General features: G+C 40.6%; 1 protein-coding gene across 2 annotated transcripts; it reads left to right on the top strand.

Moving 5' to 3' along the window:
• Positions 1-8,762: 8,762 nt before the first annotated feature.
• LOC110958147 (putative helicase mov-10-B.2) lies at positions 8,763-21,280 on the top strand. Of its 2 annotated transcripts, none has more exons than XM_051949045.1 (23): positions 8,763-9,062; positions 9,134-9,236; positions 11,559-11,740; positions 12,267-12,363; positions 12,484-12,625; positions 12,730-12,979; positions 13,105-13,218; positions 13,372-13,552; positions 14,464-14,606; positions 14,710-14,886; positions 15,622-15,734; positions 15,834-16,030; positions 17,601-17,698; positions 17,843-17,940; positions 18,027-18,125; positions 18,275-18,377; positions 18,469-18,586; positions 19,670-19,861; positions 19,948-20,019; positions 20,102-20,227; positions 20,328-20,416; positions 20,520-20,626; positions 20,727-21,280. In XM_051949045.1, the coding sequence occupies exons 1-23, from the start codon at positions 8,929-8,931 to the stop codon at positions 20,786-20,788; spliced, it is 2,997 nt and encodes a 998-aa protein (XP_051805005.1). In that variant the 5' UTR covers positions 8,763-8,928; the 3' UTR covers positions 20,789-21,280. The 2 variants fall into 2 exon arrangements, with proteins under 2 accessions (XP_051805005.1, XP_051805004.1); XM_051949044.1 differs by having other exon boundaries at positions 8,766-9,062; positions 20,724-21,280.
• The last annotated feature ends 145 nt before the right edge of the window (positions 21,281-21,425 follow it).

Genomic DNA, 21,425 nt, shown 5'->3' on the forward strand with positions numbered 1-21,425 from the left:
ACAAAGAAATAATATTTTTGGTGCCCGTAACTGAGGACAACAGGAGAGTTAAATCCTGAAAAATGGATCTGTGTGGCAACGTCACAAGTTTTTTCTTAGTGAAAACAATCTCTTTCTGTCTAACAATGGCTTAGATGTACCTCTACACCAGGGGTGTCAAACTCCATTCCTGGAGGGCCACTATCCTGCATGTTTTAGATGTTTCCCTCTTCCAACACACCTGATTCAAATGATCAGGCTCGTTATCAGGCTTCTGCTGAGCTTGATGATAAGCTGATCATTTGAATCAGGTGTGTTGGAAGAGGGAAACATCTAAAACATGCAGGATAGTGGACCTCCAGGAACGGAGTTTGACACCCCTGCTCTACACCATTGGTTCCTTTCAAATACACAGATCTACGAAGTCTGCACCTCTCTCTTTATCCATGGCTCCAATTAGCTGCAGCTGGAGCAGACCAGCTCACCTAAGACTGCTGCAAAACTGTAAAATACTCTATGTTAGACAATGACAAGATGTAGTTTTGGAATAAGTCAGCCATACATTAGAATCGAAACCCAGATCTGTAGAAGAAAACTGATATGTGAAGTCAACAAATTGACGGGATTCAATCATCAGGTTTGCTATATCTGAAACACTGAAATCTGAATTCTGTACACTGAGGTTTTAGGATGGAGACGACTGCTCATTTCAAGATTTGCTTTCTAGTATAAAAGAAAAAAAACCAAACATTATATGACCATGTTAACAAGACTTTTAAAAATTTAAATCATTCGATTAGTCTATGACATGGCATCTAGCAACAGAAATGTCACTAAGACCATATTCATTAACATATTTGAGTGTTGGTGTGTGCATACTGCACAAACAGTGACAGAGACAGATTAGGTGTCTGAGAGGGACGGATGGCCTTACAACCAACCTCCACTCACTCACTGAGTGAGATAAAAAGCAACATTAACGCACACACTCCACCGTTGGCATCCAACCAATTGTGTTGAGAAATAACACAACCATTAACATGGACAAACAGGTGTGGATAAGGCCTGCATCAGGTCTGCCGAAAATTGCAGATTCATCACAAATTTCAAACAAACAGATTAGAAGAAGACTGTTGTGGTCTTCAAATGGACTTATAGGATTTGTCCGTGTATACATTCTGCCGTGCTGTGTGAGATTTGCGAGTACGACTGTGTGCGAGGTTGCCAAAACAGTGACAGGCCATTCCTCTGCAAACAGGTTTTCAACAAGCTCTTATCTTCTGCTCGCTCCTCATTCATTCCCTTGTTTCTTCCTCTCCTGTCCTGGAGCAAATGCCGTTTGATTACATTACCATCACAAATATACTCGCAACGTGCAGCCAATTTGTCAGAGAGACAGTGTTATAATAAGTAAGCATTTAGCCACGCATACAGTACATCACCAGAGGACCAGACACAGCAGCGCTACAGGTTTGTGTGTACGAAAAGGTCTGTGTTTCCGGGTGACCTCGGTGGCCCAGGCTGCCTGTCTATTAGAGCAGGGGGCTATTACAGACCATCAGAAAGTGGGAGCATCCCCTCTTGCCATGGTGATAAGATCAAGGCATTCCGACAGCCAAAGCGGTCATTACCCTGTGCTCTAGTCCATAATGTCCCTCCATTAAAACACACCGTTGCCATGGAAATGCAGCTGCGGCCGTTTAAGTCATTTCTTGGCCCTGCTGTCTCTCTGGGCACAAACACACAATGCATTGACATGCCGTTTGATAAACTTTTACACATGCACACTGCTACGCACATGCACACACAAGCTTTGCTGTCTGGCTCATGGCAGCCCGGACAGCGTGATGGCGACCGAGTCACGGCAGGACCGAGAGAGGTGACAGACGGTACAGTGAGGCAACCCGGACGGCTGTGTCACTGTGCGGTCTGACAGAATTTAGCTTCAAACACAGATATGGTGGAGCAGACAGATAGGGAGGCTGACAGAAACACAAACAGACGCATGCACGGCACAAACACAGATCAGAACAAACAAACACCCCTGGTTGTTCTGAAGATTTTGTGTCAAACAAACCCGACCCCCTGTCCTTCTAGTCCTCATTTGGCCACTTCCAGACTTTGTTCAGAGTCATCAGTAGACACCTCCTACGCTCAGATACAAACACATGTAAACTAACCCCTTCTGATCCCCCGAACCTCACAGCCGGCATAAAGACTTAGCAAACTGTTCAGTGCTGCTTCGAGGAAGTATTGCACACATTGACCAGCACAGTTTAACCTAATTTAGTTCTGCTTTGCTGTTTTTGCTCTTAAAGAAAACAAACAAAAATATAAATTTATGGGCTCACTCTTACAGATTACAGCAAATTATATTTGTATGTTTAAGCCTGAACTAAACCGAACATAAAAAAGATGACCTGATTTGCCAGGTTGCATGTCCTCTGTTTTTTGTTTGTTTTTTTTCTGGCAGTTTCATGATGAGCCTGATTTTACTACAGATTGTACAGCAATTCGATCGGCACACTTACTCTTTGCAAACAGTAAATTCTTCAGAGTTATAATAAACATATCAATATACCCAGATAAATTAAAAAACTTAAAGAAATATTGGAGCTGTAGCAAAAGAATTATTCCCTCGGGTCTCACCAGTTCTGCAAACATACAGTACAAGCTAGTATGAATAAATATAATGCCCAAAGACCTCACAAATAAATGACAAATGTTGTACACTCAGCTAAAATTATAGACCTATTTATATTGACCAGAAAGACAGAGAGTATGCAGTCAAGACAGACAACAGGGTCAGTTATACATACTGAGCAAAAATTAGTCTGCGTTTCCTCCTAGTGGCCAGAGTTTGAAAGTAAAATAACAAGTGTTAAACAGGAGCCATCAGAAACAGTTTTTAAATGAATGAATCTGCTGTTTGCTCTTCTAATTTCTGTGATCCCAGCTGTGAGCTTCTTCACTCACTTGTTTGAAGTTAACGCCTCAAAAAAAAATAAGCAAACTTGACTCCTTTTTCATGTGACTTTACAGGTTGAATGCTCAACTGTGGTAGCATGACTCGTATTGCAATTTAACGTAAGCAAAACGGAGAATGTAATTTTCTGAAAGGCAATCACAGAGGAAGAGTTGGATTAACAATTCATGCAGTATTCACTTAAACAAACTATTTCTAAATGGCAACTGTTGGTTTTCGTTCATTATATGTACAGATATTTATATTGCACATCAAGTGATATACATGCACATCTGAAAACACATCCTGTATGTGCCCCAAAGTATTGAGATGTTCTACTTAATTAATTGCACTTTACGTCAAAGTAAAAAATACTCTGTGACAAGTCAAATATTAAAATTGTTGCTGATATTCGTGTGCAGAAACCAATACAAATTATAGACGTGGATGACATGAATATATTAGCTTTGATACACTTATTAGAGTGACATTAAATAGCATATATGATCGCGTCTATAATGCAGAGATAGAAGAGTTAAATGCACATCTAAATATTCAGGCAGTATAATCTCTGATCGTGCGTCCAGCCGTTGATTCACTCTTCTGCGCATGTGCGGAACTATTAGCCTCCAATTCGCTCCAATTAGTTAAAGCTCCAGCTGTAGTGTTGAAGCACCGTCAAAATAACAACCTGTATCTACGGAAGTTTAAATACTTCAAAGCACTTTAAAGCGAGTTTCTCATGCTGCTAACTTGCCGTCCTCTACTCATAAAGTAAAAACTGTTTGCTACAAAGGCCTAGTACATCACTGTTGCTACGTTGCGTTTGGCTAGCTTGGCTTGTTTCACGTTTATGGTAGTTGCTATGCTATCCATATATAAATACTATCTCTAATAGTTTGCCAAATGTCTGACAACTTACTCATAGGCTACTGTTAGAAGTTGCTAAATCACATAATACTCCGAGCAGATAGAGCCAAACTTACATGCGGGTACATCCGGGTATTTTTGTTGTGTCAAGGTAGGTAAATTGATGCTACTTCCACTCGTCGTCCCTTATTACTGACTAATTCAAGTGGCTCCTTTTAGAGTTAACCAGCTAACTGAATGTTCATTCACTGCCACCTGGTGGAGAGACACTGGCAACTAACTGGGCAACTCCTTGACTTAAAAAACATGCACATTGATTGTTGCTTGTGCATATCTGTGTTTCTGTCACCTATGTCCATAATAATACAAATGTGTTGATTATTTTAGGCAAGCATAAATATTTACTTTATTATATTACCAATGCAACAACTTCTAGGATAACTCTACTATATTCTACTATACTATTCTAAACTATACTATAATTTTCTATAGTATGTTAAGGTACTGTGATTGTGGGAGACTGCTGTAACACACGATGGCCCACACGGTGAGAACACTGGCTCAGTGATGGACTGTGTTACTGACTATATCAACTTCTGTGTAGAGAACACTGTATATCGACTTGGAGTGTTTCTCCAGCACCAAACCCTGGGTGACCCTGGAACTGAAAGCCCTGCTGAAGGAGAAGAGAAGGGTTTTTGGATCTGGGGACAAAGAGGAGCTGAGGAGGGTGCAGAAGGAGATAACGAAGAAGATCTGAGAGGATAAGGCCAGCTACAGGACTAAAATGGAAACTATGGAGACTCTGGAGAGACCTGAGAGCCATCTCTGGTTACAGCAGAGGCCATGAGAGGGGAGCTGCAGCAGGAGATCAGGAGTGGATCTGTTCAACAAATTTCACTCTGCTCCCACCCCTCCCCCAAATCATCAAAGTACCAACCAGCCAGCTCCTTCGTCTCCACTTCCTGAGGAGACTGAGGTCCTTTGGAGTGTGCAGGACTCTGCTCTGACATTTTATGACACTGTGGTGGCATCTGCTCGGGAACGGGGAGCACAGACAAGGACAGAAAGAGACTGAACAGACTGGTCAGGAGGGCCGGTTCTGTCCTGGACTGCTTCCTGGACTCCATAGAGGAGATGGGTGAGAGGAGGATGTTGGCCAAGTTTACATCCATCATAGGAAATCCCTCTCACCCACCGCATGTGACTGTGGGGGCTTTTAGCAGCTCCTTCCGCAGCAGATTAAGACATCAACCCTTCATATAATCTGCTGTAAGACTGTGCAACATCAGCATCACTGGCTGATGTTATCATAAACTGGACTTACATCAGAATCTCAAACCATAAAATTTGCACTGCAATTCCGACACTGCTGCATCATTGTACTTTTACATTCATTTTAAAGCCACTTTATATTGCAGTTGTCTACAGTGTGTCAATACTGCATTTATTCATTTTCATTTTTCATCCCTGTACATATTGTAAATATTACTATTATTATGTTTATTTGCTGTTGTAAATATGATAGCTACTGTATCAATGTGAATTTCCCCTGGTGTGGGAGTAATAAAGGATTATCTTATCTTAAAAGATGTGAGAAGTTCGTACAGTAAAAACATGAAAGTGCTGTGCTTCCTCAACGACACGGTCTGTGACATGACTGGCAGGGTTCTGGGTATTGTGGCAGGAAATCCATCATCGAAATGCATCGTGCTGCACGCGGGTGCTAATGACATTGTGAAGTAGCACTCTGAGGGACTGAAACAGGACTTTAATAACCAGCTAAACACATTGAGCTCGGTGAATGCTGAACTTTTTATCCGTGTGCCTGTACCACCTTTCAGAAGAGGAGTTGAGAGTTTCAGCAGGTTGCTGGCACTGAGCACGTGGCTTTCAACTGCATGTAATGTCCATTCAGTGCATTTTATTGACTATTTTAACTTTTTGTGGAACTGCAGGCATATTTTTAAAGACATGGAATTTACTTGAACAAGCCAGAAGTAAAACTTTTCCCCTCAAATATTTCTTCCCTCCTACGTAACACTGTTCCTTTTCCCAAGGACATGACACAAGGAGAGTCTAAACAGGACTCATTATCAGTACACGGAGGACAGCCAACACCATATATGAAAATATCCACAGACTCCCAAAATACAATGCAAAGTGTTTTTAGTGAGCGTGTCAAACTGCTGTCTATTTTGTGCATTGACATTCATATTGATAATCTTCAAGACAGAAATGCTAAAGAACTTCTTCACATTCTGGATAACTCTGGGCTCTCTCAGCTTGTACCATATCCAACACATAACTTACACTTATCTAATTATTTTCAAGGATTTAAATGTTTCTGAGGTTGTGGTGGCTGACGTTGCTCTTTCTGATCATTACTGTGTTTCGTTTAAAATGACCACCACTACCAATCTTAACAAAGGGGAAGCAGAGGTGATCAAATAGCTTTACTAATCACCAGCCCTGTCCACAGTCTCTGTTGATGACCTCGTAAATAGTTTTAGGAACAAAGTGATGACTATCATTGACTCTCTTATCAGGAAGGAAGAAGTCACTTTGGATAAACACCACACTTGTTAAAGCTCAAAAAAGAATGTGCAGACAGGCTGAATATAAGTGGTGGAAAACCAAACTCTGGGTTCATTATGACAAAAAAATACTGCATACAGGAAATAAAAGTCCCTCAGAGGCATTGAAAGCCCAAATAAAATAAGAAAAGGCTGTTGATAAAAGTGTGCTTTTAAGAGGAAACTGAAAAGAGAGCACTGGGCTGACCTGAATCTGATCTGTCACAACTAGTCATATGTTCCTTTGTATGTCGTCTGGTTGTCTCTGCTTCCCTTTTCTCTCTTGCGTTTATTGTCACCCAAACCAGTCGAGGCAGATTGCTGCCTTCCCTGAGCCTCGTTCTACTGGAGGTCTTCATGTAGCTACAACATGTATTCATACTTGTGTGAAGAAATCCTAAGCATTAAATCACATTTACCTAAGTCAAACTATACAGTGGTGGAAAAGTTTTTGGACACCCCACGCATTTGTGAAATATTGTATTAAGAATCACTTAGGTCTTCAAGTGCAATTTCTTTTTGTACAGTCACAGGCAAAATACTAAAATCCTTAAAAAAAAGCCATTAAAAACTTAAAATTGATCAGTTCTATAAAAATACATAAGAAATTTTGAGTATTGGGTCATTTTGGTCGCAGTGATCCAATAATGAAGGTCGTGCCTTTTATTAAAAGACACAATTTTTGTTGCCGTGCTTCATGTCTATATAAAGCCAGCACATTTGGAAGTTCTTCAGAGACAAAAATAGCTAAAACAAGGAACCTAACACAGGAAACATAACTGGAGATGCAGATTCTCAGCCAGGAAGAGTACAGCTACAGCCAGGTAGCCAGGAAGTGCAGATGCAGAACCAACAGCTTGGAAGACAAACCAAGATCTGGGCATCCAAGGGTTTCTTTAGAAAGGACTGCATCCTGAGCCACATGTGCAGGAAAACTGCCAAATGACACCCCAGGAGCTTCGGCAGCAGTGGTCCAACCAAATTGATGTCCAGTGTTTCACCCACACTGTATGTGGCTGACTTTTAGATCATGGCTTAAGGTCCTACAAGGCTGTCAAGAAGTCCCTGATCAATGAGAAACAGAGGTTAGCCCAGCGTCGTTTGGCCCAAGAACACAAGAACTGGATTGCCAGGAATTAGAAGAAGATTCTGTGGTCAGATGAGTCCAGTTTCCAGCTTTATCTTCCTCCTGCTAATGTGAGGGTACGCAGAAGGCCAGGTGAAGCATTATCTCCAGCATGTACAGTACCTATTGTCAGGCATGGTGGAGGCAGTATCATTGATTTGGGGATGCATGAGTGCTGCTGGTGTTGGTCATTTCACTGTCTGTGATGGCATATTGAAGTCTGCCAAGTATTGTGCCATCCTCCATACCCACATGCTCCCTTCTGCACGTGCACTGTTCCATCAAGGTCAAACTGTTTCAACAAGATAATGCCCCTTTCTGACCCTGAGTTCTATCCTTGCACAAATAAACCCTTATTGAAAACTTGGCCCGTCACAGCTTGCTCTTTGTGTCTGTACTCGGGTTTCCAGACACAGGAATATGTGACTTTATATCACTTTGTCTGACACATTTATCATCTTACTAAAGAAATATAGAGTAGGCTGAATTTTGCACAGTTGCACTTACATAAATTGTTTCCATGGAGGTGGAGGTTTAACTTCCCCACAGTAGCATGAATGACAAATGAGGTATTTTATTTCTCTGTCATTGTTTGGAGAACAAAAACTTGTGCTGCAATTCAGAATTTAAAATGATCCGGCTGTAGACATGGTCCATTTGCTGCTTGATTTAGGGTGTGACGCACATGGAACATTTCCAAATGCTTGTGTTTTTCAGTAGTTCACGCCCAGTATTAACTAACCCTAATTATAATTTTTTTTGAAACGTTGAGTAAAAAGTTTGATTATTGTGAGTTGTATTTTAGGTTGAGTAAACTTTACTGTTCTGTCAGTTTCATTGATGGTGCAGGTGAGACAAACAAGGGTCCTGAAACTGCAGTGTCAGCTCCACATTCATGTTTTGAACAAGTCTGAATTGATCAAGTTCAGTTTCTGTTCACATCTGACATTTTCCCTTCAGGTGAATATGGAAACACACTTAGTCATCAAACTGTACCTGTCTCTGCCTGTTACGTGGTTGTTATGATGACTTAATTATCCACACAATATTAAACACAAAGCTATTAATGCTGACGTGTTTACTGACTGACTCATGATCAGATGTTTCGGGCTCTCTGTGCCTCCCTGCTGGTATGCTTTTACAGCTTCGACGCGTTAAGTTTCGTTTCTCGGAGCAGACTCTAGATGGGTGCGCCTGCTTTAAATCTCCTTGTTGACCGGGTGCTGCAGCTGTTTCATAGGAAGCACAGAGTCACCGCCCATCTTGACTGCACGAGAATCGAAAGCGCTCGACCTCTCACGAAAACCATCGGAAGAAAAGAAGAGCAGTACGTTGATGAGCTTTACATCCGCATTTCGATGAGGACAACCCCATGATTTTGGAAAAAAAAGTGGTGTCTGTGACTTTTCATCATGGTTAAGAAGTCTTTAGGCTCACTCTGCAAAATTGGACTCGACTTTTTTGAGTTTTTGAAGGAAACTAATCGAACATCCATCACAGACAAAGATCAGCTGAAATACATTTACAATACTGAGTTCAGAAGCAGGTAGGTTTTTGATAAAACACGATATATTTCATTAATGTATCTGTAATTGATTGATTATGTGTTTATTTCAGGACTACAGAGAACAAAGATCCAAGCTTTGGTTCCGTCCTCTATTCCCTGAAAGTGACAAACAAAATAACAAGACGACACAACACTATTCGCTTCAACGCCACGGTAAGCACTTCTACATAGTGTTTTAGGTATATATGCCTGTTTATATAAGTAGAAACAATGCAGAATAGGTAAAATCATCAGCGTCGATTACCTGCTTCAGCAACATTTGCAGTATTTTTCCTCTTTACGACATGGATTTTTCCCTAGGATTATATATATTTTTCAGATTGTAATAGCATCTTTCTGGTCATCGTTTCTTAATATACTGGAAACTCATATTTGATATGTTTGGAGTCATTCTCTGGTTTTAATAATTTAGTTTAAGTTAAAAACTCTCAGGTAATGTAGAGGATATTTGTAATAAAATTTAAAATCCCTGTTGAGAACCTCAGTAAATAAATAAAAAAAAAACATTTACTGCAGGATGACTGGAGCCACAATGTCTCTTTATGAAGAACTCCGATTCACAAATGTAATCTTAGAGTTTAGCTGTTTTGAGTTGTAGTTTAAAGTCCAAATAAAATGCACATTTGACCACATCATAATTAAGTTGTGGGTGTGTTGAGGAGCCTGTTGGACTGGTTATCTTATGCATCAGGGATGTCCTTTTATACTATAATGCTATTTATTCTGGTTGTATTCAGAGGCTTCTCGCTACTACATTTTTATTATGATAAAGTGCTTAGTTCAGTGATTCTGGTGCATGTATACCATTTAAGCAGTAATCAGGGGTTGATTATCTGTTGTTAACTTCTCTTATGCCAGTGCACTTACCTCCAAAGAAAGAAATGTTTAGGTTTTGTTTCATTGTTTTTACGTCCCTGTAGTGTTGATGTAATAGAACATTGCCACCATATGTAATCTCATGCCAGATTTGTTTTTGGATACATCAAAAAAGTTCTTGCCTAATCAAAAGTTTCTTTAAAGCTTATTCAGAGTCATCACCCAGTTGAGATTTTTTTTTTTTTTTTTTTTTTTTTTTTTAAATATCAAGGTAGACATTGAAGTAAATTGTAATTTCTGTCATAGTTCCCATGAGACTGTTCAGTTATTCCCTTCAGTGACTTTTCTGGAACCACTAGGAACATGTATTGCACTGTGCTGTATAATTGTCAAATTTAATTAGCTAAATTCCACAGTCATGCAAATTTACAGGTTAAGCAACAAACTTCTATCACAAAGGAGGTCAAAGAGTGCACAGGTTTGGTCAGTTTCTACATAAAGCAAAAAGATGTAAAAGTTCTTAACCTGTTATTTTTTATCTTTATATGAATCGTTACTCTGCTTGGCTCAGAGTGCTTGATTTGACCTTCCACCTCAAAATCATCTGCCTTATGTAGTTACTGACATCGAATTCTTTCTCCGGTTTAAACAAGAAAAGCACTCAGAGAACACAGTACTATGGCTTCTCAGTCATTGTATGATTTCCAACGGATAAATCCTGATAAGTCAGCAGCGGTGGATTTGTAGTCGGATCGCAATCAGGTGATCATCAGCAGGCATGTGACGTAGTGTTCACTTGTTGTCATAGTTACAGTGACGTCGTGCCACTTATCTTGCAACGATACAGAAATCTTCAACAAATCCATGGATCCAGACTACAAGCCACATCACTGCCAAAATCTAATCAGGTGGTCCTTGTATCATTTCTGACCTTCCCTGAACTTTTCAGAGACAAACATACGCCAATCATCACATAATGTCACATAGTTATTAAAGAATATGTGAAATTGTTAAATCAGCTGTTGAATGACTCATAAGGGGCACTGTAACCTTGATGTGAAAGAAGATCAAAGTAACAGAGATATGCTTAGGGTACACTGCTCTTACTGCACTTTGTCACTCACAGAGAGGACAGCTCTGAGGTTCTAACTGCAGTTACAAAATAGGACAAAAGTTACAAAAGGCCAGCAGAGGAAGGGATACAGAAGCAGATTCTCTTTCGTTTTTCATGTGTGGAGTTTGTTTCCTGAGCTGAAAAACTTTTATTGAACCCAAAGAAGAAAGACAAATTTTTGAAAAGTTCTGTTGCTCATGTTGGTACTAGACATTAACATCTATCATTTTAAACTCTCAACAGCAATGAGCCCCACTGGCTCACAGAGTCAGTGTTTATTGCAATGCCAGGATGGTGCCATTTCTTTAAAATCAAAATCTACTACTGAAAAAATTCACTTCTAAATACCTTAAGACAAAGCTTGCTCCTACAGTTTTCTGCATTTATAGGAAGAGACAAAAAATAAAGAGCTCTTAAAAACAGTCGAAACATCAACTATGTTCACCAGTTCCATTGAAAAAATAGCAAGAAGAAGAAATGCTCAACTTGACAATGGAATTTTTTTTATCTAAACAAAAACTGATATGAAGTGATAATCTGCACAGGTCAGAGCTCTTTATGTGGACCAGTGGCACACACCCAGAACCCGTCAGCCTCAGCCGGTCCAGAATGGAGCAGCCAGTCCTGGGGTTGTATTGGCCTCCGTCTCCGCAGATGAAGCAGAGACAGGAGTTAGAGCCCGGAGAAAACTGGCCAGTAAACTGATGCAGAGACTCAGGAAGGACAGGTAAGGAGCACAGACTCCTATTTAGGCTCCTTTTCTGTGTCGTTTTTACTTTGCTTAACACTACAAGTCTGTTCTGTTTTGAAGTGTTGGTGACTCATGCGTGGTTTTTCTATTATTCCTTTCTACACGACATTCCTCCAAGTCAAACATATTTTATATTTTGCATGCAAGTTGATAAAAAAGCAAGCTGCATTTTTGGTTTATAGCTATTAGGTAAAAGTCACAATCAAAGAATCAAGATGTTTTTCTCGTGTACTGTAGCTAAAAGGAAACAAAGTAAGAAAGCGTGGTGACAGGGGTTTCACTGCAAGAGCAAGCACGGCTACAGCAGTCTACAGTTTTCTAAATTACACAATGTTATCATCCCCTGTTACTGTCTGTTCACTCACAGCAGGCATCCCTCTCTGCTGCCTGTACTATTTCTTCATGCAGCTAAAAGAAGAATGTACTTGAAGCTCAGCTCTTATTTAATGCAGGCCACTCTGCTGCCTATGAATCATAACCTTTGCTCTTTCTGCACCCACAGGGCTCAGTTTATCGCTGACAAACATGGTATCAGCATAAGCTGCGACCAGCCGTTTGAGAATGGAAAACTCCGCTTGCCTGTGCAAGACACATATGAGGTATTCATGCTCTGAATTTAAAGCCCTTCTCTGACAGCAATCTGCCAAAACAAACCAAAAACTCATTGCTGGTCATTGTTTGTACAAACATGAATTTTTAAGTTTTACTCTTTCCAACAGTGTGTGATAAAGCTGAAGGTAGAAAACACTGGAACAGAACCTGTGTATTTTACTTACTACACACCACTGCACTGGCTCAAATACTTCACTCTGATGGATGAGCACAAAGTGACCAAGTTGAAACCCCTGTTACTGAAACCAGGTAGTGCAAATGCAACAGATGTTTGTTTTGATTTTTTTTTTTTTTTAGAGAATTGTGGGCACAAGAGTACACTCTTCAATCAATATTATCTGTTCTTTCCTCAGGTGACAGCTATGAAATCCAGGTTCTCTTCAACTGCAGTCTGGTCGGTCTCTACCCAGCTACTCTGGCCTTCGAATTCAAACCAGACCTGCAAGTCTCTACTGCGTTTTACATTGTGCGCTTTATTGAGGCTCACTGTATAACTTCACTAGGACTAGAGTTGGCCCCTGAAGCCCCTTACAAACCTCGCTCCCTTCCTGCCTGGAAGGCTGACGTTCCTTGCGAGATTGTGGACGGACAGCCACCTGAAGGGTACCACCCTTTTCTCAGTATGCTTTTAATACAGACAGTTAATGTATAAAATTCACTGCTGTCTGTTTCATAAGTTGTCTTGCAGTGCTATGTAAAACCCTTTCCATTTTGTCTCCTCATTCCAGGCTGTCAGTGATGCGTCTACAATATGAGGTTGTGCTAAAAAAGTATCAAATACCAGCATACATGAACCAGCTCATCCAGTCACTGAAGCGGCCTGCTTCCTTCCCTGATAAAAGGTAGATTTACATGTTTAATTGAAGTTTAACACTAGGCTAGTGACTATGGAAAACATTAACCTCACTGATCATGTAGCCACTGTCTGGTAAAACAACCCAGCTTCTATGCTACAACATGAAGCATTCACTGCCATACGTTTGTGTCCTGTTTAGAAGAGCTTTGCTGGAGAGTCCCCTGAGCTGGGAGAACTACACAGAGAAGTTCCAGCTGCTGCTGTATCTAGAGGAGCTTCAGATGGAGGTGGACATCAAGAGATACAACATCCCCAACGATGAGAAAGACTATGCTGTCATGTACAAAGACCCACACAATAAGAAACTTCTTGTTCTGGAGGTAAACCTTTGTGGCTCTCACCCCCTCATTCAGCTCATATTTAATGTTTATAGCTTCACTGCATGCTACCTGCTACATGGCCACAATTAGAGGAAGCAGTGGCCTCCGAATTCCAAAACCAAAGATAAAGTGTTTTTGTCTAGAATCTGTTATATTTAAGCTGGAACCCCCCCTCGCCCCAAAAAAGCCCCAAAAGGTGGACCAGCGTTAAACATGGGCATGTGACCGTGAGAAGCGATTACCGTGTTCTGGCTAATTTTGCGTTGCGAGGCATCACTCTTTGAGAAGTCACAGAGGGTGTAAGACGGTATAAACACGTCATTTTTCAAATGCTTACAAATGTTGCATTTAGTGCTGGGCAATGATTCAAAATTTTAATTGCAATTCATCGCCTTGTTATACATAAAATTAAATAATGAATTTAAAAGTAGTGTATTCCGCACTTATATTATAAAGTGCTGCTATAGGAACAAAAATACAGTACCATTTGGTTTGCAAACACTTTAAAGAAATAAAGTGCTTTTTAACAGCAGTCTTCCCTTTACACAGCAGCAGTTAAAAGATTTCTTGTAAATTTCACCTTAAATATCAATGTGATCAAATCAAACCACAGGTATTTGCCACTGCAAGGGCATTCACATTTTATCTGGTTTGGTATAGAAAAACAAGTTACCTTCAGAGTCCAGAGCCACAATCATAACATTATAACCGGAACCTTCCCAGCTACAGCAAGTTAACATTCATTAATCTGTATTCTTATTTTTTTCTGAACAGGTACCAGCAGAAACATTTTTCTTTTATAAGGATCAGCGGAAGCAGTCTATGTGTTGGGGACTATAGCCTCTGTGTATGGGCTTCTCCTGAATACTCACCGCTAAAAATAAGTTTTTACTTTCTTATTCGCCTGCCAGGTCCCTGGTGTGTCTGAGAACCGTCCATCTGTGCTACGAGGAGATCAGCTGCTGGTGTGTCCTGTTGGAGAAACGAAGGTGAAATACCGTGGCTACGTGCACAGTGTGCAGCTGGACCAGGTCAAACTGGGCTTCAGCTCAGAGTAAGAACAAGACTGTAAAGTAACATACAATGATAGAAGTTAAAGATATACTGATATCGAATTTTAAAGAAAGAGTATAGAATTTTTCTGATTTTCCTTGCAGGCTGCTGGATCGCTTCATAGAAGGCATGCAGTTCAGCGTTGAGTTCACCATCAACCGTTTGACTGTGCGTCTTCAGCACAGAGCAGCAGAACTGGCAGCTACGTACAGACTGGGACAGGTGTTGTTTCCTGCTGCACCCCCCTTCGCCTCTCAGCAAACCAAGCTTCCTGGACTCAAGTAAGGCCCTTACCCGAGGTTAATTTATATGCTAGATGGCATGTCTGTACATATGAAAATATTGACAAACTAGATGTTTGTCAACTCATGTGTTCTCAGGATCCACCATTTCTACATTGTCTGTGCAAGCAGCCATCTAATGTATTTTGGTGGCACTGCGTTGCATTTCAAGAGATGAGGCATCATGTTGGCTACTCCTCATTTGCATGAAGTTAAAGCTTAGGTTGCTTCATGCTAATTAGCATCCTCTGAAAAGACATATTTAATCTAACTGTTGTCTATCTAAAATGAGGACAGATTAAGCAATTGCATGGTATATTTCTCGCCTCACATTTTCAGAAACACATTTCAGCAAACTACTTTCATAACTTAAGAAAAGATTTCCAAACAAACTGGATTTCTCAACTCCATGCCATACAAAACTGAAACAAACATTTCCAAATGATCCTGTGCAAATGTACTACATTAACTGCAGAGCAGAATGAGGATCCCAACAATAGTATTGGTAGATGCTGCTTTTGTCCTACTGATTTTATTCACAATCAAAACCAAATGACAAAAACATTTAGATGAATAGATGCATTTTGAGGAGCGATGACAAACACAACCTGTTATCCTAACAACACTGGACTAAACCAGATACTTCATTCACCTGATAAGAGTATGTAATTAACATTTCTATTTGTGATTCAACTCTATCATCATTCCTCCGTTCCTCTGCTCTTCAATCGAAAGGCTGTTTGACTGGAAACTGGAGAGAAACCCAGAGCAGTATCAAGCAGTACAACACATTGTAGCTGGCTCATCCAAGCCTGCCCCATACCTGGTGTTTGGTCCACCTGGGACAGGTAATGCAAGTTCCAGCATGTTGCTTCCTTAGTCAACTTCACACAAATCGAGAAATGTAAAATACTTGACCTCATTCTGATATTCCTTTGTCTGTTCAGGCAAAACTGTCACTATGGTGGAAGCCATCAAGCAGATAGAGAAGACCGAGCAGTCCTGCCACATTCTGGCCTGTGCTCCCTCCAACAGCGCTGCTGATCTGCTCTGCAGGAAGATTCTGGAGCATGTGGATGAGCATAAAGTGTACCGCATGTATGCCACCAGCCGAGACCCAAAAATGGTCCCTGAAGAACTGAAGGTCAGTGTCAGATGCTTTTGTATTCCAAGCGGTTGTGTTTCCGTTTTCAGTGCATAATGTTGGTTTGAGGTGTGAAAGATTTTTTTTTTTGTGCAGAGAGTAACTCCTAGACAATTTATTCACTAATTGTGTCATTAACCCATTTATTTAGTTCAGGAGTGTCAAACTGATTTTAGTTCAAGGACCACATTCAGCCCAATTAGATCATAAGAGACCCCGACCAGTTAAATTACAGCAAGCTTCAGTGTACCGCCGGCGGTACACCTACTAATTTGCAAAGGAATTTCAAGAATGTCCGACGGCTGCAAACACAATTATACAAACACTATACGCCGATGGAAAGCTTAGATTCTCATGAATCCGCCGGTATAAACCACTTTCAGATGCGATTACTACAGCGGGTGAGAAAAACACATTTGTCCGACAAAAACGAATATTCATCCATCCGTTCTCTATACACGGCTTCAACGCACACAGCGCGACTCACATTTCCGGGTTCATTGTTACACATAAAAAAAAGATTCCACAAAAAACGGCCATAATCCAACCTTTTACATCCAGATGACACAAGCCAGTAAACTATTTTGTCCAAAACATGTCCTGAAGTCGGTATAAAATCCCCGAATCGGTCGTTTTCAAGGAAATGCACCTCGCGATGCCCGTCCAATATTCCCCGTATTTTTCGTAATTTTTTTTTATTTAAAAATAGAATATTAGCGATTTTTTTTGTACTGAAAACGGCTGGAATTGACTGAAGCTTAAAGGGTTAAAAACCCATAAAACTCCAAATTTTTTCTTTTGGTTTCTGTGCAAGAAAGTATGTTCTTCAAATGTTCGCATTTATTGAACAAAACATCACGAACGACCTGAAATTGTTTTCAGAAAAATAAATTCAATTTCAGCCATGATCGAAACAACAGTCGGACAAGAAAAAAAAAATCAACAAAAAAACAAGACAAAATATTACACAAATGAGACACAAAATGATAACGAGAACAAAATGACAAAAAATGAGACATGAAACAAAACTGAAAAGATATTAAAAAAATTAAGCAAAGAAGTTACAAAGCATCAAAAAATAGACACAAGTGAGACCAAAAACACAGCAATGAATAAAGCGAAACACAAAATGAGAAAATAAGACAAAAAATGCAAGCGTGACAAAAAGGAAACAAAACGACAAAAGCAAGACACAAAACAACAAAGACATGAGAAAAACGACGAAACTCAGACAAAAAAACAACAAAAATATTACAAAAATGAGACACAAAGCTACAGAAGAACAATGAGCAATATATTATTTTACTTTATGATCAAAACAAATTGTCCAGAAATTATTTTACAAACTGGTGGGCCGCATGTTTGACTCCCCTGATTTAGTTGATGACGGTTAGATTTCCTAGCCCCTGGTGGACACTATGATGCATCACACCGTCTAAAGACAACAGTGAATCAGGACTATTCACTCGCTGTCTTGCTACTGTGTGTATCCTGGTGCTTTACACGTTTGATACGGCAGTATTCCATAACCTTTTTCTAGCGTCACTGAGGTTTGTGTGGCACTTCACAGGCATGCTCTAACCTGGTAGGGGACTCTTACATCTATCCTGCTAAAGAGGAGCTGATGAAGTATAGGATCATGGTCACCACCCTGTTAACTGCTGGAAGGTAGTGAATGACTCCGACTGCAGTTTTCTCACCTGCATGCAAACACATTATTTACATCCAAATGACTAACAATTAGCACTACAGATCAGATAAACTAGTGGGATGCAAGTTTGCTACAGTGTATGTACTCTTTGATTTCTCCAGGCTGGTCACAGGAGGCATTCCTAGTGGACATTTCACTCATGTGTTTGTGGACGAGGCTGGACACGCTGTGGAGACTGAATGTGTGATTCCACTGGCAGGTAGAGAAAACTAACTGTATTGTGCTCGCTAACTGCAATGAACTACATTTATACAGTGGCTGATTTTTGTTGTCTGTGGTGCAAAGGGTTGCTCAATGCAGAGTCTGGTCAAGTTGTTCTAGCCGGAGACCCCAAGCAGCTTGGGCCCATTCTCAGATCTCCTTTTGCACTGAAATTTGACATGGGTATGTAAACAACCATTTACACAGTTCTGTTGCCTTCACTGTAGGATAACTAAAGGAAGGTGTAGAAGACTTAAAACCATCATCTTACCTTACTTCTGTTTGGATGATGTGCTGCTGTTTGATGAGCTAAAAGGTTGTGGTGTCTTTAGGAATGTCCCTCTTGGAGCGTTTGATGACTAACTTCCCCGTGTACTGCAAAGAAGATGGCGTGTTCAACAACTGCTTTGTCACCAAACTGCTGTGCAACTACAGGTGTGACAGAAGACGTGGTTTTAGGTCATTCACATACAGAAATCATGTTCTTGTTTTTTGTAGAACGCGCCATTTTTATCTCCGTTTTCAGGTCCCATCCTGCCATTCTGAAGGTTCCCAATGAGCTCTTCTATGATGGAGAGCTGCAGGTCTGTGCGGATGAAATTTTACGCAACTCCTACTGCGGATGGGAATACCTCCCAAAGATGGTAATGATGCTTCTTTTAGTAGAAACAAATATGGCTGCAACTCAAGACTTCTGTTTCATTTTTGTTATTTAAAATATAATGTATCCATTTTAGAGATAAAACAAGTACTTGATTAACAGCAGAAATTTAACTGGCAAAACCTAACTTTCTCCATGTTGACAGAGAATTTTCATTTATAACAACGCTTCTGACGTCTTAATTTACTGACTTTATCTCATGCACAAATACGTTTTTGTTTACATTTCTTCACTTAAATTGCAATTACAGCAAACCAATTTAATAGTCAATTCAGTAAAATACAGATAGTTACATACTCACATGCCTGTGCTTCAGCCCAAACAAGCTTCTTATTGAAGACCTAAAAAACAGCACTAGAACTAGCTCCCTCTATTATGACCTAAGCAGAACTTTTTCCCTTTCGAGTAAGCATTTGTACAGCATGCTTCTTGTTTATTTTTTCTTTCTATCTGGATGTTTACTAGCCTAGCCGCGCTAGACAACCCACGGCAACGAATTTAATTCTCTGCCAGGGTGGGTCTAGTTACCCTCCATAAGGCTCGAGGCTGGATTCTCCTAAAACTGGCCGGACGAATCACCATGAAGTGTAGAGTCAGAAGGCGGGCGTAAGGAAGTGACGACAGAGGTGCGACGATTCTGACAGCACAATAAACAGTTATCTTTCGACTCGGCTTTGGCCACAGCCCTTAAAGATTTGAAGCTAAAATTCAACTTGAAAGATAAACAAAGGACGGCACTGAAGTGTTTCATTGAGAAGAAAGACGTATTTGGACTTATGCCGACGGGATATGGCAAATCCTTAATATACCAGTTGGTTCCGCTGGTTGGGAAGCTAATGGGACTTAGCCACAATCCGCCGGCGCTATAGGAACTACGTCAGCCTATTCGTTGATTAGTTGTATACCTACCCAATTGCTGCAGAACCTTTTAGCCCGCCTCCCTCCCTGTCCAGCGGCCCTTGTGCCTTCAGAACATGGGTCTAGCACGGCTAGGCTAGAGGTGTACAGTTTCTGCACCAGGATGTCTAGAATGGTACAGTCTATCTACAGTATACATATATTTCAGGGCTTCCCAGTAATCTTCCACGGGGTGGCTGGTATTGACGAGCGTGAAAAAACCAGTCCCTCATTCTTCAACGTAGCTGAAGTGGAGGTGTTGATGGACTATGTGAGGAAACTGCTGCAGTCACATGGCAAGAGGGGCCTGTCAACCATTGCACCCAGAGACATAGGCATCATCGCCCCCTACAGGAAGCAGGTCTGAATTAAAGTCAGTCCAATACAAGTATCTGAACTAGTTTCTAATTATACATAGATTAAAAACTGCTGCTTTTTCGTTCATAGGTGCAGAAAATCCGCAAGGCCTTGGAAAAAGTTGGGAAAGACTTCAAATTTAAGAACATGGACACCCTTAAGGTAACTAAATATTTTACACTGAAATAATAGGAAGCACAGAGTAGCCACTGTGCCTTGAATGCACACATTTATGTGTGGACAGGTTGGCTCAGTGGAGGAGTTCCAAGGCCAGGAGCGGAAAGTGATCATGGTGTCTACAGTTCGGAGCAGCCCCAACTACACAGAGTATGACAAAATGTTCAACCTGGGCTTTGTCAAGAATGAAAAGGTAAACACCCTATATACGTACACACACACACACACACACACACACACACACACAGTGTATGCATCCACACATTATTTTAACAATCTCTTTTCTGTTCCAGAGATTCAACGTGGCTGTGACTCGGGCTAAAGCCTTGCTGATTGTGGTGGGAAACCCCGTTGTGTTGAACACGGATCCTACTTGGGGCCAGTATGTTTCATGTTTAGCTTTTCTTATAGCATATAGACTGTACATGTAGTTTTCAGTTGAAGAAAATTAACGGTCCTTGTTATCGTTCCGTGCCTGTTTGCAGCTTCATCAAGTACTGCAAAGACGAAGGAGGCTACACTGGCTTTACTCATGTGGAGGAAGATGAGGACGTGGTAGCCAGACTCGCTGCACTCAGCATTGAGATTGAAGGTAACGACTGCATTTCTGTTTTATCTCCCTAAAGTGTAAATTTGAAATTGATGTATAAGCTGTCCATCTTACTTTCTTCCTGTACATCTTTCCACAGTAGTTGAGACTGCAGAGAGTGCCATGCAGCAACACGTGGACCCCGAGTGGAGGGCCGACATGTGAACCCAGACCTCCGCTGTGAGAACTTGAAGGGATTTGTTTAAGTCAACTTTTCGATAGATCTAATAACAAATTTGCCTATAAAGGCTCATTGGTACCTTCTGCATTTAGGGTATGGAACACAGTCAGTGTTCATCAGACAATCACATACCAGAGTACAACTTTAATGTAGCAGTAGGAGCTGAACCAAAGACCATGAAGAACAGGGAGCTGATTCATGTTTACCTCAGCCAGCTGCACTAACATCACTGCCTGTGTCTTTACAAACTACTGCAAATGCTGCTTTTATCCTGTCAAAATGACACAAATCTTCAATCATAAATTATACTCTTTTGAAAATGAATTTTACCAACCACATTTGCCAGTCTCAGGATTGCTCATGAATGCCTTTTTATTCATGTACACCATGTGAAAAATGTTTGTGACCATTTTTAAAACAAGATTGTATTTTCTGAATGAATGAAATAAAAGAAATGCTGTAAAAGATTAAATTCAGCAGCAGTAAATGTTTCAAGCTTTTTTTTCCCTGTCCGAACATCCAGCTGGGATCATGTGTTCATTCTGGATTTCCATTAAATCCGGTTTTGATTTTGGTATCCTGTAATTTACTTAAATGACAACAGAAGAAGAATATTAGCAA

Source organism: Acanthochromis polyacanthus, chromosome 6, assembly GCF_021347895.1.
Source record: "Acanthochromis polyacanthus isolate Apoly-LR-REF ecotype Palm Island chromosome 6, KAUST_Apoly_ChrSc, whole genome shotgun sequence".
In the NCBI taxonomy this organism is placed as follows: domain Eukaryota; kingdom Metazoa; phylum Chordata; class Actinopteri; family Pomacentridae; genus Acanthochromis; species Acanthochromis polyacanthus.